General features: G+C 38.4%; 1 protein-coding gene across 1 annotated transcript in view; it reads right to left on the bottom strand.

Annotated features, from left to right (window-relative positions):
* The window catches only part of VSNL1 (visinin like 1), a 53,821-nt gene extending 43,081 nt beyond the window's left edge, over positions 1-10,740 (bottom strand). The window contains exon 1 of the mRNA XM_085313142.1: positions 10,574-10,740. Within this exon, the coding sequence (XP_085169268.1) occupies positions 10,574-10,735 (162 nt within the window). The 5' untranslated portion in view covers positions 10,736-10,740. The remainder of the gene's footprint in view (positions 1-10,573) is intronic.
* Positions 10,741-15,330: the final 4,590 nt, after the last annotated feature.

Below are 15,330 nucleotides of genomic sequence, written 5' to 3'. Positions count from 1 at the left end.
AGCAGGTAGTGAGTATCATTCAAAGAAAGCTCTAAAGGGTCATGAGTATGCATACAGGTGTATGATTCCTAATAAGGAGTAATAGTAACTTTGGGATATATGCTCACAAAAGAAAGGGGATACAGGCATCTAGAAATAATTTGGTAGTTGAATACACTTCTGTTGAAAACTGCTGACAATGTCCACATAATATCTCACTGTGCAATTAATGAGTTAATAATTTTTTTTTGGTTTGGTTTGGTTTGGTTTTTTCACTAGCTTTTTTTTGTTTGTTTGTTTGTTTGTTTTTTTACTAGCATTGAACTAATCCCAAACGGACTTTGATGCTCTCTTTGAGGTGAACTGTGGTGTTGATCTTGTTGATTTACACTTTTGCTTATACTACTGCTTTTCTGGACCTACAGGGAATTTATAGTTAAAGCTATGCGTTCAGCTCTGGGCTATTAGTACAACCAGACAGCCAGACTTCACAACTTCATACAGAGGTGGATTTCACACCAGCCTCTTCCTGAAAATGTTTCATAAGTATTCTAGAAATATGGCAAAATTTTCCTGTGGTCTGAATTTCCCTGCACTGACTGCTTTATCTTTCAAACCATATTATTCTTGTGTTGGTTTGTTTTTGACTGAATGTACAATTAAGACAGCTAAATCTTATGCCAGGCAGTGGTAAGTCATGTCAACTCAGCAATCAGTAGGTTTAGATTTGTCAGTGAAAAAAGGCAATTCCTATAAGCTTTAATTAAAAATGAAAAGATGGAAATTTACTCTCACTGAAGAAAAATAAGGTTGATATCCCAAGGTACTGGAAACGTTCAGACTATGATTAGTAGAAACCTGACTGGAATCTCAACTAACATCTACATGGTGATAAAAAGCATTTAAACTGATAATTAAGCAAGCTCCTAGATGTCTCTTCCTACCACAGACCCCTGTAAACATAGCTAACATTTCATTACCCACATAGCTATGGGTACACACAGCAGCGTGCGTTACTCTGGTAATAGCAATTTGCCATGTCAAAGTGGCACAAACAAAGCACAAAGTTTTGCATACTCGCTCCCTTCTTCTGCCCTCCCAGAGAAACACTTCCAGGCTTTCAGTCATTTCCTCTCCTSCTCACGCTGGCTACTCATTTACTGCTGACATCGTCTACCTGAAGGAACTGACTTGCACACCTCACACTGCAAGCAGTAAGGCATGCGAAGGGTGTGGAGCAAGCTGAGACGCAACGAACGGGTGTAAAAGCTATTCCAGAGTAACTGGGCTCCTTTCACTTTGGAGCATTCATATGCAGCTACAGCAAATCACAACTATCCATCCAGGAAGCTCTGGCAGTACATATCACTTAAGATAATTTAATTTGCTAAAAAATTGCTTAGTTCACTGGGGAGCAAGGAGGGGAACGTTTAGTAAATTAAGCTATGGAGTCAGAGATACTGTATTGGGGTAAACAGGGCCCAGCTCAGAACTCCAAGTTCCCACTTGCCTCTTACGAAACAAGAAAGCTGTTTTCAGCCCCAGGTCTTGTGTACAAATGAGATATTGGAAACAGACTTTGATACTAGAGAAAAACATTTCTGTGTTTTGAAATGAAATACTTTGCATTTCACAGTATTTATTTACTCCAGTACCGAAACAAAATGCCCTGGTTTTAAAGCTCCTTTAGGAACTGGGCAATACCAAATAATTTTTTTTATATTTTAAACAAACAGAAGTGTTGATACTTTAAGAAATGTGACAAGCTAAAGTCCCCCAAAGACCTCAGGTCACTTTGGCTCAAATAAAAAGGTGCACTTYTACTAGCCTTTAGAATAATTTTAGAATGGATCCAATTTTCCTAATTAGTTACCGAAGATCTAAAACACAGGTTTCCACTAAGAAGTCATCACAGYTTAACTGCAGGCTGCAGATCTACAGTGTAGATCACATGTAGATATTTGATTAAAGTCTGGCCATGACTGTAATACTGTAATGTGTGTGTATGATGCCAGCAGTTTAAAGAAACACCTTCCCAAACCATTCTGTATGTATGTATGGACTATACAAATCTTTCTAAGGAACATTTGGGGGAACGGGAGTGGGGTGAACAAGGAGGGGAACAGAGAGGAGGGGTATCAGAGGGGCTGGTCGCCTGTGAGCAGCTGTGGGTCGGTACACTTGTCCGACCAAGACCTGCGCCTGGTCACTGTCATCTGTCTTCTCATTAAATCCCTTCTTAACGATCTTTCTGTGTGCTGTGTAAGCGCCGCCAGGGCCGGGCGCCAGCACTGGGGAGACAGGAGCGAGCGGATCCAGACCAGCACCTGGGCCAGACGCGGGTAAAGGGGATCTTGTAGCGTGACAGTGACAGGAGGGTCCACGCGGGTCGTGGTGCCCACGCGCCCGCGCAGCCGCTGCTGGGGGCGAGTGTYGGTATTTTCCCCTATTCTGGCGTGAGCGCGTGTGATGCACACGCAGCCTCGCTCCTGGCTGGCCCTGCAAACGGGAGAGCAGCAGCCGTGTCCATCGGCCCAGGAGAGGGCGACCCGGGGTCCCGGAGCACCGGGCTGGCTCCGGCGGCCGGGCAGCAGGGATCCCGGGTCGCGGGGTCTGCGGGAGGCAGCAGCCCACATAACATCTCTTAAGAAAGCAAACCTCTGACATGATAAGAAGCGAGCTAGTACATAAAGAGTTTCAGGAAGAAAGATGTGCAGAACACCTGACTTTTGCAACAGGCTGGGAAGAGACTGAACCACTGATCAGCCTTGGTAACTGCTGCAAGGACTACTGTGAGAGTGGTAAAATAAATATCARTACAAGAGAAGTAGCAGACCTGAACTCCGTAACAATTATGGGACTGACGGTGCTTCCCCRAATTCTCTGACACTGTGTCAACATCTCTCTCCTTCCAGGCTGCACCACTCCTGTATTACCCTTCATGGAAATCGTAACTGTATGAAACCAGTGCTTCACTGTAGAAATAATTACAGCATCCCAAATTCACCATTGTGATTTCTCTGAGGGATCTAACACAGAGCAAAGGTGAGCTGTAAAGTAGCAAGGTCCCTTAAAAAATTGCRTAACAGTTTTTGGAACTGGCAAGCTTCCTGTTAAAATAAAAACCAAAAAACCAACAAAGCTAACTAGCATGTTTTTGTTGAAGAATTTACCCAGCCTGGCTCCTGTAATCAGTGTAAGTTGAAAACTAGGGCATGCATATACCCAATGAGATTTTAAGCATTTCAGGCTGGGTCATCTTGCTTTTACCAGCAAAGACGGATTCAGTGCTTTGGCCCTGATAGTTCAGAGGAACCACACGCAAGCACTGTATTACAGAACAGTTCAACGCTTAGTGGGAATCAGAACGTTTGACTAAACCTTCACATCCTTGCACATCCATTGACTCTCTAAGCCTTGAAGTTGTCTTTGGGCAGTCAAGACTGTTTGATGGATCCATGTGACCACCACACCTTTCTCTCATGGAAAGGGTGCCAGCATATGTGACTGAGCTGTTCAAGCAGTGGGAAGAGTCATTCCACAAGTCYGGATGCTCCACAAGCCACTATTTAGATTTCATCTCTTAGAAATGTAGAACTTCTTTATTTGCTAGATTTAGATTCTCCAGAGATCCTCTGGAGGATATAGACCATATCCACAACAGAAGCAAGTATGTTTTAGCCACTAGCTATTACCAAAAAAAAAAAAAAAAAAAAAAAAAAAAAAAAAAAAAGCTTCATTCTTCTTTGCCTCTAAAACTTCTTGTCTTGTAACTTTGGGATCATTATTCTCACCACTCTCTAGCCATAAATTTGAGATCCCAAGTAACTACCACCATTAAGCGACAGTTAGCCATGTGTATATTCTTTACACTTCAAGAGAGGAGCTCTCCAGATTCCAGATCCACTTTGCAGGATTTCTATGGAATTTACACCAGATTTCCCAGGACATAGGTCTCATGATGATAAACAATTTCAGGAGCTCAGTGCAGTTCCAAGTTCTTAAATAAGGATCAGGAATGAAAACTCCCATGGGTTTCAATGAGACTAGGATTTCAATCTAAATCAACTTCCTCCTATGTTGTGATTTATGACATACTTTCAGGGAAGTTCACTACTTAGTATGCTAGTCCTTTTCTGAAAATTATTATTTTCAAATTACTTCGCAATTTAAATGAGAATTTATGTTAATTTGTTGATTTTTTTTTCAGTACAGTTCTTAATCTTTAGAGCTCTGGATACTACTGACAAATTTTAAAAGATATTCTATTACATGATATTTAGTCCAGCTATAATACTTCCTAGGTTCAGTGTACAGAAAGAAATGCAGCAGAAGTGGCTGTTACAAGTGTCACCCTTTTTCCTGAAGCATTTAAAATCAGCTTCAAAGTTAACACTTAAAATCAGCTTCAAAGTTAACACTTAAAATCAGCTTCAAAGTTAACACTGCCTTCAGGTTTTGTTTTATGCTGGTTTTACATGTAAAGAGCGTTCAGGCCCTTTGTCAAAGTTCTTACTGCATAGTTCTGGCTGCCATTTGAAATATATAATAAGCTTCTTACGTGGTTTTCTAGTAGGCCTAGATTTTGGCACAGCACCTGCCTGTTCATGTGTCCAAGGAGGAAGAGGAGGAATAATGGCAAAAGCAGTTTGCACAAAAGACACAGAGGCAACAAGACCATGCCATTTTTTAACTACATTCTGAATGAAAAGCAATTGTGATCTCTTTCTTTTCTGGAGTTTATCAGAACCCACTTCTAATACAGCTTTGCAGCACTAAATACACACTTCAGCCTGAAAAGCACTCTCCTATRATAATGGTGGAGTGCAAGCATATTTGCTTTTCATCAGCACTTTACACTCTCCCCTTCAGATTCGGTTATATTAATTTTCCTTTCATGGGAATTTTCAGTTCAGGTGAAAGGTTTTTTTTCTCTTTATGAGAACTTATTTCTTGTTATTTTACTGTAATTGCATCAAATGTGTAGATTTTGAGTTACAGCTTGGGAAATACATTAGGGATCTTCACCCAGCAGATGGTTCTACAAATTCCCTCAAAGCAAAACTCTCACTGATGATAATAATGTTACTATTATGTCATTCTAGACATTATCGTCTGTTTATTTACATGCTACTTCTTATAGAGCTACACTGCAATATCTCTGTACCACAGCTGTTCTTTGCTTTACTTCTTTGCATCCAATAACATTTCTAGTTGGCTCCAATGTAACAGTAGTTTTATTATGCCACATCGAAGCAAAAGGTTCAATAACAAAGCTATTAATTTTTTGTTTTTACTATTATTTTTTTTCAAGGATTTTTAGAGTTATATTTACAAATAAAGAAATAAATTTAATGTTTTCTCTGTTGCAGTCAGTATTAGGTGGTATATCCATCAAACATACTGCCCTGTTGTCCAGCAGGACTGCAAGCAGCCCAGATGTGATCTTCTGGAAGGTAGCAACAGCATCAGTGAAAATCCATTGTAAGAATAGATATACAAGTATTTTTGATAATCTGCCTGATTTCTAAGCAGGTCACAGTTCTTTAGCAATGCAACAGTATTGGTATAATACACTTAAAAAGTACTCCTAATACAGGGAGAACTTAAGTGGTTAAAGTGTGTTTGTAAGACCAGCTTAGCTCTTCCAGCTCATCCAGTGAAAAGAAATGAACCCAGAAAAAGCAGTTTTACCACTGTAACTGCATCTATGTTAGGGCTGTCTGTAAACACAGCTGTGCTGTGCTGGAATCCCATTTCTTCACATCCACGGAAAGCTTGAAATGCAAGTCTAATCTAACGCTTTGAGGAGCTCCGTGTCATCTTTGAAAGGATGGTAGTCTGTCTTGAAATTCTGGATAGAGAAAAAGATGCCACAAATATACCCACTTAAATTTCAATAGATTTTTTGAGATTCTTTTGTTTTGCACTCATTAAAATGAGGGACTAGAAATCAATTCCCTTCAAGACAGGAAATGTGAGATAGAAGCCAAAAATACGACAAATCATTTGATTGCAATTAATCAAATTACATTACTATATTTTTTCAGTTCAATTTTATCTTTAAAAACCAAAAATATAGCTAAATAATAGATGTACAACAAATTCACAAAGCAGCTCACTTTATTTAATACTAGCATTATATCATGATGAATCCCAACCCTACTCTTCCAGTTAAAGGACCATTGGTGCTTGCTTCTATTATTAATGCAGAGGATATGCTTCTCATGTTCAGTGACCCAGTTCCAAGGAGTATCACATTATAGAAGCCTATTTTCCACTTAATAAACACATATAATTCCTGTGAACATTAGTACTGATTATGCATGCTTATATACTCTAGGGCTTATTCATCTAAACCCAGCAAATTCAAAAACGCTAAAGCAAAATACATTTGGCCCTCTAGAATGAAATAAACCCTAAAGAATGACAGGAATAATCCAGAATGTCTTACTGATATATTTTATTTTAATGGGGCTTTTAAAAATGACTTTTCTTCAGCTCTCTACCCACTATGCTAATGCTGTTTTACTTTAGACAAAAGAATTAAAGACTGCTTAGGACAGRAAGAAGAGAAATGCAAAAAAGCAAGCATGGTTGTAGCTTGATAGGTAGGACACTCTCTGTGGAGACAGAAACTGCAGGTTCCAGACTAATCACTATTTCCCATAGACAGAGAGGTTAATCGGGATGTTGCCAGCAGCCCAGAAGGGCCTGCCTTATCACAGGCAGAAGGTGAGCAGTGCACAGGCCGACTTCACGTAACATAGTAACTGAGTCCCAGTTTCCTACAGCTGGAGGAGTGCTTAAATCTCTGTGGTAAAAATTAAGCATTTACCTCATCCTCATCCCTTTTTTTTTTTTTTTTTTTTTTTTTTTAACCTACGAGAGAGAGAAAAAGGAGTCTGGTCACTTGATTTTAATTTTATTTCCAATGTCCTAGGGAGTTTTCTGCAGGACAGATTTCCAGGATGCAATTCCCATGTGAGTACAGATGCTTACACCCTGGAGGAAGGTAGAATTTAATAAAAAAATCCTGTCTTGAGAATTGAGTCTTAYGGGTTTGCACTGGCAGATTTGTGAACAATGTGCTGGCTTGATTTTTAGCTTTCTCAAATGGTATATATAAATTCCRACCTCTCTCATGCTCTGTACAGACTGTTGGGGCAGTTAATTCAGTATTGCAGCATTTGAGGATCTGGATTTGTAGTAGTTTGCCAGTAAAGTACTTAAAAATTGTTCAAGTATTCACCTCATTCAGGACTGTGGAAGCAAACACAAACTTTAACAGCTGGCCACAGATTCTGTATCCTCTCCAAGAATCTATACAACCAAAAAAGTAGCAATATTTTTACCAAACTCATTAGATTACAAAGAATGCTAAATATGCTACAGTTTAAGGTAGATTTCCTCCTAGTCGCTGTCTATTTAAAAGAAGTATTCTTGATTAAATATTTTTATAGGCACTTTTACTAGAAGTGCTGCAAACAATTTTTCTRCAGAGTCCATTTGTATAACTGCTATTTATTTTAAGCATTGCATAGCTATGCTCATAATGGGAACTTCAATAGCAAAGCTAGAACTTCCAAGCCACGCTAGAGTAATTCCCCCTTCTATTCAGTATAGTCTACATGTAAACCAGTAAGTACATTAGTGCTGAGGACCTAACATCTAATCATATATGTTCTCGATACTTTACTTCAGACTTGCTCGAGCTGGGTCCCATAGACTAAGCATCTATTAGGAGGCATTTTATACAGTAATACATATGGTGTGACTCCAGAACACATCTTTTAGTTAAATTTCTCAAAAAAAAGGCATGTCATGTGCAGCAAGATCATACCACAATGGTGACAGAAGAACAGTGGAGATAATTGGAAAATTCACCTCAAAATAACGCTCCTGATATAACCTAAAATGTTAATGTAGATGCATTCCCATAGACAAATACTTAAGACTTGCCCATTAAACTACTGATACATCTCTCAATGAAATAGCAACTAAAAAATAAAAATAACTGACAATGATGAAACCATACTTCATTCAATAAGTATTTTTGCCATCAGGTTTTCAGCTTCTACAAAATTTGAATTAAGTAATTTCTGCAAATCTGAAAGCCTAGTAAAATTGGTAGTCCATTTTTGTTAAAACCAAAAAATACATATATTTTTTGCTCTTAAAGCTGAGGATATTTTCTACTCGGTATGAGTAAAATAAGATCCTTCTTTAGAGCTTAGTCAGACCACCTACACCCTTTCATCATTGCATGTGAAAGTGCACCACATAACTCTCATGAGCAAAGACATAACATCATCTACAGAAAATGTAACTCATAACTGAAAATAAGTCCTATAATTTCTTTTCCTAATATATATATATATTTGGGAGTCTTCTTGGATAAAATCCAGTCCAGACACCAGATAAAATGTCATCTCTCTCAACTGTAAGATCACACAGAGAAATCAACACAGGTTTTAATTTTTACCCTGAATATTCCTTTCAAAGAATCAAAATGCTTTAAATCTAACAATAATGACTTGGGACTGGTGGGAAGCTGGTGGCTTCTCCTGCAAAGATTGTATTTTGCACCTGGGATTTTGCCTGCAGGCAGCAGCCGGTACAAGCAGAATGTCCTGCACAGGAGAGCCTGCCACCACCACTGACACTCAGGCTGCTCATTTCTCGGCGAGCTAAGGGTCATTTTACAAGTATTTCTTTATATGCAGAAGTAAAGCTCTGGACTCACTAAGGCTGATGGTATTTCACTTCTGCAAAATTAGTATTTCAGCCTGTATACAGATGCTATATATATACAAATACAATGGACTAGGCTAAACATATGACAGCAGATCTTTAAAAGCTTAACTACTGAAGCAAAGGAGAGAATCTTATTTGAAGTGCATTAAAAAAAAAAGAGAGAGAGTGCGTGCATGAGCATAGAACTAAAAGTCAGATATTCCACCTCAGCCAGACTATGGTGCTGTCTCTACATTTTCAGATTAAAATACTGCTCAGATTAAAATACTGCTATGCTCTTTATTTTATATTCTGTACCACCATTTTGTAAACATGGTATCATGGTATCGAATCTCTGCTATTTCTTCCAAGGGTAAAGTATCTTGTGAATTATCTATAAATTCAAACACTCTTTTGAAGGAGAAAGTCCTTACAACTCTGAGCTATTTTCAGAATATATCTTTCCTCAAAACACACAAAATCATTTAAAACATATTAGTTTCTTTATTGTAATATACCAAAAAGAAAGTAATGATTTCTATAGAGCTAAACACTTGATGCACTTTGCTAGAAATCCATATTTTGTAAAGCCCATTTACTTTCCTCAGAAATACATAAGAGAATTAGATGCCTAATCATGGTGGATGTACACCAAGTATTTTTTAAAATGGAAGCTATAAATTATCAGTCAATAAAAAGCACAATACTTGAAGGCAGAAAGAAAATCTTTCATCTTAAAACAACAGTAATTACAAAGTCAGTCTTTAAGAATAGGATTGTGAGGCAACATCTTGAACCATAAAATTTAAAATATGAAGACAGAAGTTTATTTATGTAAGCTGCAGTTAGTAGTTTTTGTTAGACTATCCATTAGAAGAAAAATGGGAGTGGGTAATAATTTACAGAGAGAGCTGGTTCAAGGCGTTCAARAAATTCAGGAAAGGATTGTATTATTCAACTAAGGGAAGAGACAGTTCCATCTGTCTGCAGAAATTGTCAGTGCGCTCAATATTAACTACTTACATTTTAAAGGCCTTTTATTTTTATTCAGCCTCACATTGTATTTATGAATTGTTCTGATCCTACTATTCATCATTGCCATCCAATATTTTTCCTAATTAAAATTACTTTGAAGTCTCTGACCTTTAGGCAGACACTCCATTCCGAATTAAAATATAATTATCTTTGTAACATGAATGTATTTCCTATGCTGCCCCCATGCTCTTGTTTTTACAGCATAAATACATACTAAATGTAAGGAAAAGATTTCATTGCATTTGATAATGAAAAAGAAAAAGAAAATAAACCAAGCAGCCTGGTTTTCCTTTTATATACAACAAGGATAAGGACCTAGTAGAGAAAAATGAAAGGCAACATTTAAAACTTATAGAGGAATTCCTTCAAACACAATGCAAAATCTTGTCTGCGGGACACACTGCCATGAAAACTCACCAACCCAAGAGCGTCGTTGAAATCAGAAGAACAGACTTTTATATGAGTAGCTCCAACAAGCACATGGTTTATAATCCAGTGGTGTCACATAGGATACAGCCCAGTTATTAAACAGGACTGGGGCCTCTTTTTGAAGGTGAAAGATATCCATACGTTACAGAGCGAAGAAAGTAAATTTTCTGTGAGTAATTTACAGCTTTCTTCCTAAACATCTGGTAAGCTACACAAATTACTGGTCTGACTAATGTAGCACTTCTCATTTATACCCTTGTATTCACCACTGCTCCCCCTACTGAAAGTACTGTTTAACCTGAATGAACAATAGCCCTTAACTATATTTTTGTTTTTGTTTTGTCTTTGTTATGTTTTCTGTGGTCAAAGAATAAGAACTTAATAACTGACTTACCTTTACGTAGAGCTGCTGAAATTCCTCAAGGTTCAGCCTACCACTCGGACAGTCCTTTAGAAATCCTTTGTACCACTGTTTTAGCTCATGTTCATTGAACTCCGTGCTCTTCACCAGATCCTCCATCACTTCAGGGGCCAGCTTGCTATTTTGTTTCCCCATTCTGTCTAAAGAAGAAATAAATTAATACAATTAGCTGAGTCGCTGTGATCATTTTCAACTTGATTAGCAGAAAAGCTGGAAGGCATCACTTGTTTTGTGCACGCTGCTGCTTTCAAACCCAACTTCACGGACTCCCCAGTGACTAAGATACTAAGCTAAATTTGAATATTTGAGGCGAAATGGAGAACAATGAAATATTCTTCTTTCATTTTAGAAGTCTTAAGCCCTGGAGACAGATTGTTTACTTGCCTTCAAATCAATGATAAAAATTAAAGTAACCTTTTTTATCTTTAAAAATATTCTAAGTGAAAGTTTTTTGTTTTGTTTTGTTTTGGTTTTTTTTTTGTTTGTTTGTTAGTTCTTTCCAAAGGAAGGACAATACTGCCCCAACCTTAAAAAACAATCACATTTCTCTTATTTCAGGGGTGATACTGAGACGTGATGTCTCTTCTGTAGCAGTTTCTGCAAGGTAGTTTCTAGCTTCTCACTACTCTAAGGCTGAAAAAYATGGCTTCATCCTTTTAATTTAGCAAAAACTTTTCACAGATTCAGGGACATCTGCAGAACTCCTTTTTAGCTTTGTCTTGACTGTCTCTCCAGACATGACACTCATGTTAACAGCTACTCTTCACACAGGTACAAGGTTGTGGACTAGACAGGCCTATAATGTGAAGCACTGCATATTCCACTATGAGGAAACAAAGTCAGAGTTGTATACTTGGTTTTAAAAAATGATGAAATCAGTCTTAAAAGACATGTAATTTTTATTTATATATATATAGATATATAAGCATACTTACTGCAGAGTTAATACACAGTAGACGGTTTATACCTCATCACTTAACATTGGAGATATCCACTGCATTTGTTATATACATCTTATTCACCTGTTTATAATTGTTTAATATTTATAAATATAAAATATACAGAAACACAAAATATGGATATGTCTATATACAAGTACATTAATTTCAATACTGTTCATGTTGGTCTTTTACCTGTGCTACCTCCCTGGTCTGCCCTCATCCTGCTCCACAGCATCCTCCAACCAAACCTCAGGCATGAAGATTGCAGCTGTCAGCCCTTTGCTAACACAGTGCACAGTTCAGCCCTACAAGCAGCCTGGACACTAGGAAGAAGAAGGTCTATCTTGTCAAATGATTCAGCTGGTACAWAATGAGCTCTGAAAATTCAGCCATCTGCAAGTATGAAATGCTACAACCCACTGAGCTACRACATTATCATCCAGGAACATCMCAAAGCCATACAGACCGAGGCTGTCGGAGGACTGCCTTGCACTGCTGCACAGACACAGSTGAAGGTGGAAATGGGCCATCWTTTCTTGGGAGTGCTTCCAGTATCTAGCAAGGAAATCCTCCTTATGCACACTCCACACTTCCATCCTCTATCAGCCTTGCAAGATTCCACTGCACCTTCTTGCAAATAATGATTTGCTCTGTATCCTCTCTGAATTATAAGAATGCCCTACATGAACTCATACAGCAAATCTTTATTTGCCCATAGTAAATTATTCCTTAGAGGCAGTGCACTGCTCGCTCACAACTCAGTGCAGAGGTTTGCTAAACTCCCATCCACACATTTTGGAAAAAACTTAGCTCAAATACTGGTGAGTATGCAGATGTCTAGAAACCAGCTGTTTTGACTGAATGATGGATTTGCAATTCGTAAGTATTTAGAACAATTGTCCTAGTCTTATCTTTGAATTCTCTTTCTCCTCAACATCAGTTTGCAGAATGAATATTAATTATGTATAATATTGATTTAGTTTGGCATAGTCTGAAATTAAATGCTATAGAGACTCAGAACACTAATACAGATATTTCTCTAGTTCCAACTCACATGACCTTTAAATGAAATGAGAGTATTTTGTTTTAATCTTTAAGGGGCCTCTTCCACCCGCTTCAAATTTTGCTACCCTGTACAGTCTCAAAGTGCTTTGCTTAGGACCCACACGATCYAAAAAGATTCTCAGTAATTATAGTAGCTACCTTAGGGAGGTTTTAGGGCATCACCTTCTGTCTCACTTAATTCATCCAAATCTACTTTTATTTGACTTCTTTCATTTAGATTCTTATCCCATTAATATTTATCTCAGTGTCACTTATACACGAAAAGAAGTGATCTTCAATGGGCAAATATCAGGCATTTTTGACTGACAAGTTTTCTATTACTACTAACGTAATCACAACTTTTCTGTATTGATTGTRTTAGTTCTACAGCCCTGTGGCCTGGCACCACACAGATACACGAACACACAGAACCTGTGAACCTCAGCATAATTTTCCAGTTAGTTACTGTATTTTCAGCAACATGGACATAAAAAACCATAGAAAATGAAGTGGGTCTGCTCTTACACAAGTTTACACGGCGAAAGAGCTGGACAAAGATATCTATCCATAAGCTTTGCTATCATCACATCCAGAGGAATAAGAGAGCAGTTTTCTATCTCTGATGCAGATCCCCAGTTTTGGCTTGTTCCCCTGTAGGTTGTCCGGTCAGTCCCAAACACCCCTCAGCCATCTCTGACACATCCCACCAGATAACATCCTCTACTGTTTCAGTGCAAACCGGCAGCTAACATCTTGAGAAAACAAGAGTTTTCTTCCAGAGAACCAAACCAGCATTTGCAGAAGGTATAATCTGGGGCTGATGGGCTCTGTACTCTCACTTGCTGCTCCAGTATAGTCTGCCTTGCTCTGCATGAGACGAGGGACTGTACAAGCTGACCGACCCRGCCACAACGCCTTCCGGTAATTACAAACCTTCATTCTTTCCTCTCCTTTTAAAGGTCTTTTCTTACAGAATTGAATTACAATCTGCAAGAAGGCTTAAGAGTCTCATATAATTATCAAATATAAACTCACACGTCTGGCTCTGGGAGAGGCAGCTTATTTGAGAATAAAAACTCAAATACATAGATTATCTAGTTAATCATATTCTAACATCTTCTAGAGTTTCATTGAATCTCTTATTATTATTGAAAAAGTACAATCACCCATTAGCAATGAGTACACCACTGCCAACACAGTTAATTTTCTAAAATTAGAACTATTTTTAATTAAGTTATAATCATGGTTTCCCAAACATGTTTATTTTTTCCCCCCTCCTTGTGAAAATCCATGAATATGCATTAGGCAAAAACAGGAGAGAACAGCTGCACAATCGCTAAGTTTTCCAGTAGAGGAAAGGTCACTCAGCAAGCATTTCTTTGTTTAGTAAATTTAATTTTTTCAAACTACAAATTTGCTTCCAACTCCCATGCTTTCAACCGCGCAATGTGACAATCCAAGCACTGTTATTCATCTTTTGTTGCGTTTTCTGATTGGCAAAAATCATGGAAGAAAAAAAAACATTTTTTTTTTTAAAGCTACACGCTTTGATTCCAAACCAGTGTGGGGTAGAGATTCACGATAAACAAGAAACCAGCTAAATGGGTGACACTTTGCGTGAGTGAAGGTGTCAAGCCAATGTGAACGCTCTGGCAGAAGAATGCTTATTAATATTAGCAAAAGCAACAGAGTCCAGATTTGAGAGCCCAGAAAATGCTAAAACTCTATTACCGTCCCCGAGCAGTAACAGCAATAAAGGCTGACCTTAAAACACACATCCTTTTAGCCAAAATGCTCCGAAGAGGCCATCGGCTACTCAGAGAAACAAGCTCCTCAGGACTGCTTCATGCAGCAGTCCCTCTGCTGCCACACAGCAGCTCCCGAATTGGTGGCCCGCAGGCTACGTTGGCCCCCAACGAGCCCATAAGAAGGTCACTGTTAAAAGCTAGAACTTTATTAGGCAACAGATCCAAAATCTAAGACGCTCTACGCTCTAGGATGTGCTGGAGGACAGCAGGCAGGGGAGGCTATGAGGAACATTTCAGGATATATTTGTCTGTTTTTTGTCCCCTCCGGACTGGCCAGGGAGGCAAGGGAGAGCTGCAGCAGCAGGAATTTGAAGTTATTCTATAATGATTCAGCAGCATGGCTTAGCAAATTGGTTTTATACTGATTTTTCTGGGGGCTTTGGAGGTAAAAGGAGTTAAATCATGTGCAGGAAGAGGAAGACAGTTACTCCAGTTTTAAAACCAGACCCGGTCTTCCATTCTTCCCCTGTTTAAATCTTTGGTTTGATATCTTTCCTGCACTTCCATCAGGAGTCCCACATGTGCTTCAGCTATGTTAAAAGGTCTCCTTCCTCCACACTACCATCATCCAAATCTCCTGGCCACTGGCAAGTTTTTTTTCTCTCGCATATTTTACAGCAGTTCCTACATAGGTTTAACAGTTCTGCCTCTCCCCTGTGGCTTGCCAGTACTACACCATCAGTGTGAGCACAGTTTTAAAAATCAGGATTAGAGACCTAAAAAAAGTTAAACTTTAAGAGCAAAACATRACCTACAGAAACTCCTTTGCTAATTAATGATTTCAGAACAGCCTCAAACTGTTGCTAACACAGCTTCATTTCCACCCGTTTCCTCTTTCCCCTCCTCTCCATCCCCCTTCAGTCTTCTCAACACGTTTTCAATTTTTAAAGGGAGCAGGTGCAAATATATATATATATATATATATGCGCACACACAC

Source organism: Rhea americana, unplaced genomic scaffold (assembly GCF_003343005.1).
Source record: "Rhea americana isolate MKP2758 unplaced genomic scaffold, rheAme1 scaffold_379, whole genome shotgun sequence".
Classification (NCBI taxonomy): Eukaryota; Metazoa; Chordata; class Aves; order Rheiformes; family Rheidae; genus Rhea; species Rhea americana.
The sequence above is the reverse complement of the archived record's forward strand: the minus strand, read 5'-3'. Positions and strand labels throughout refer to the sequence as shown.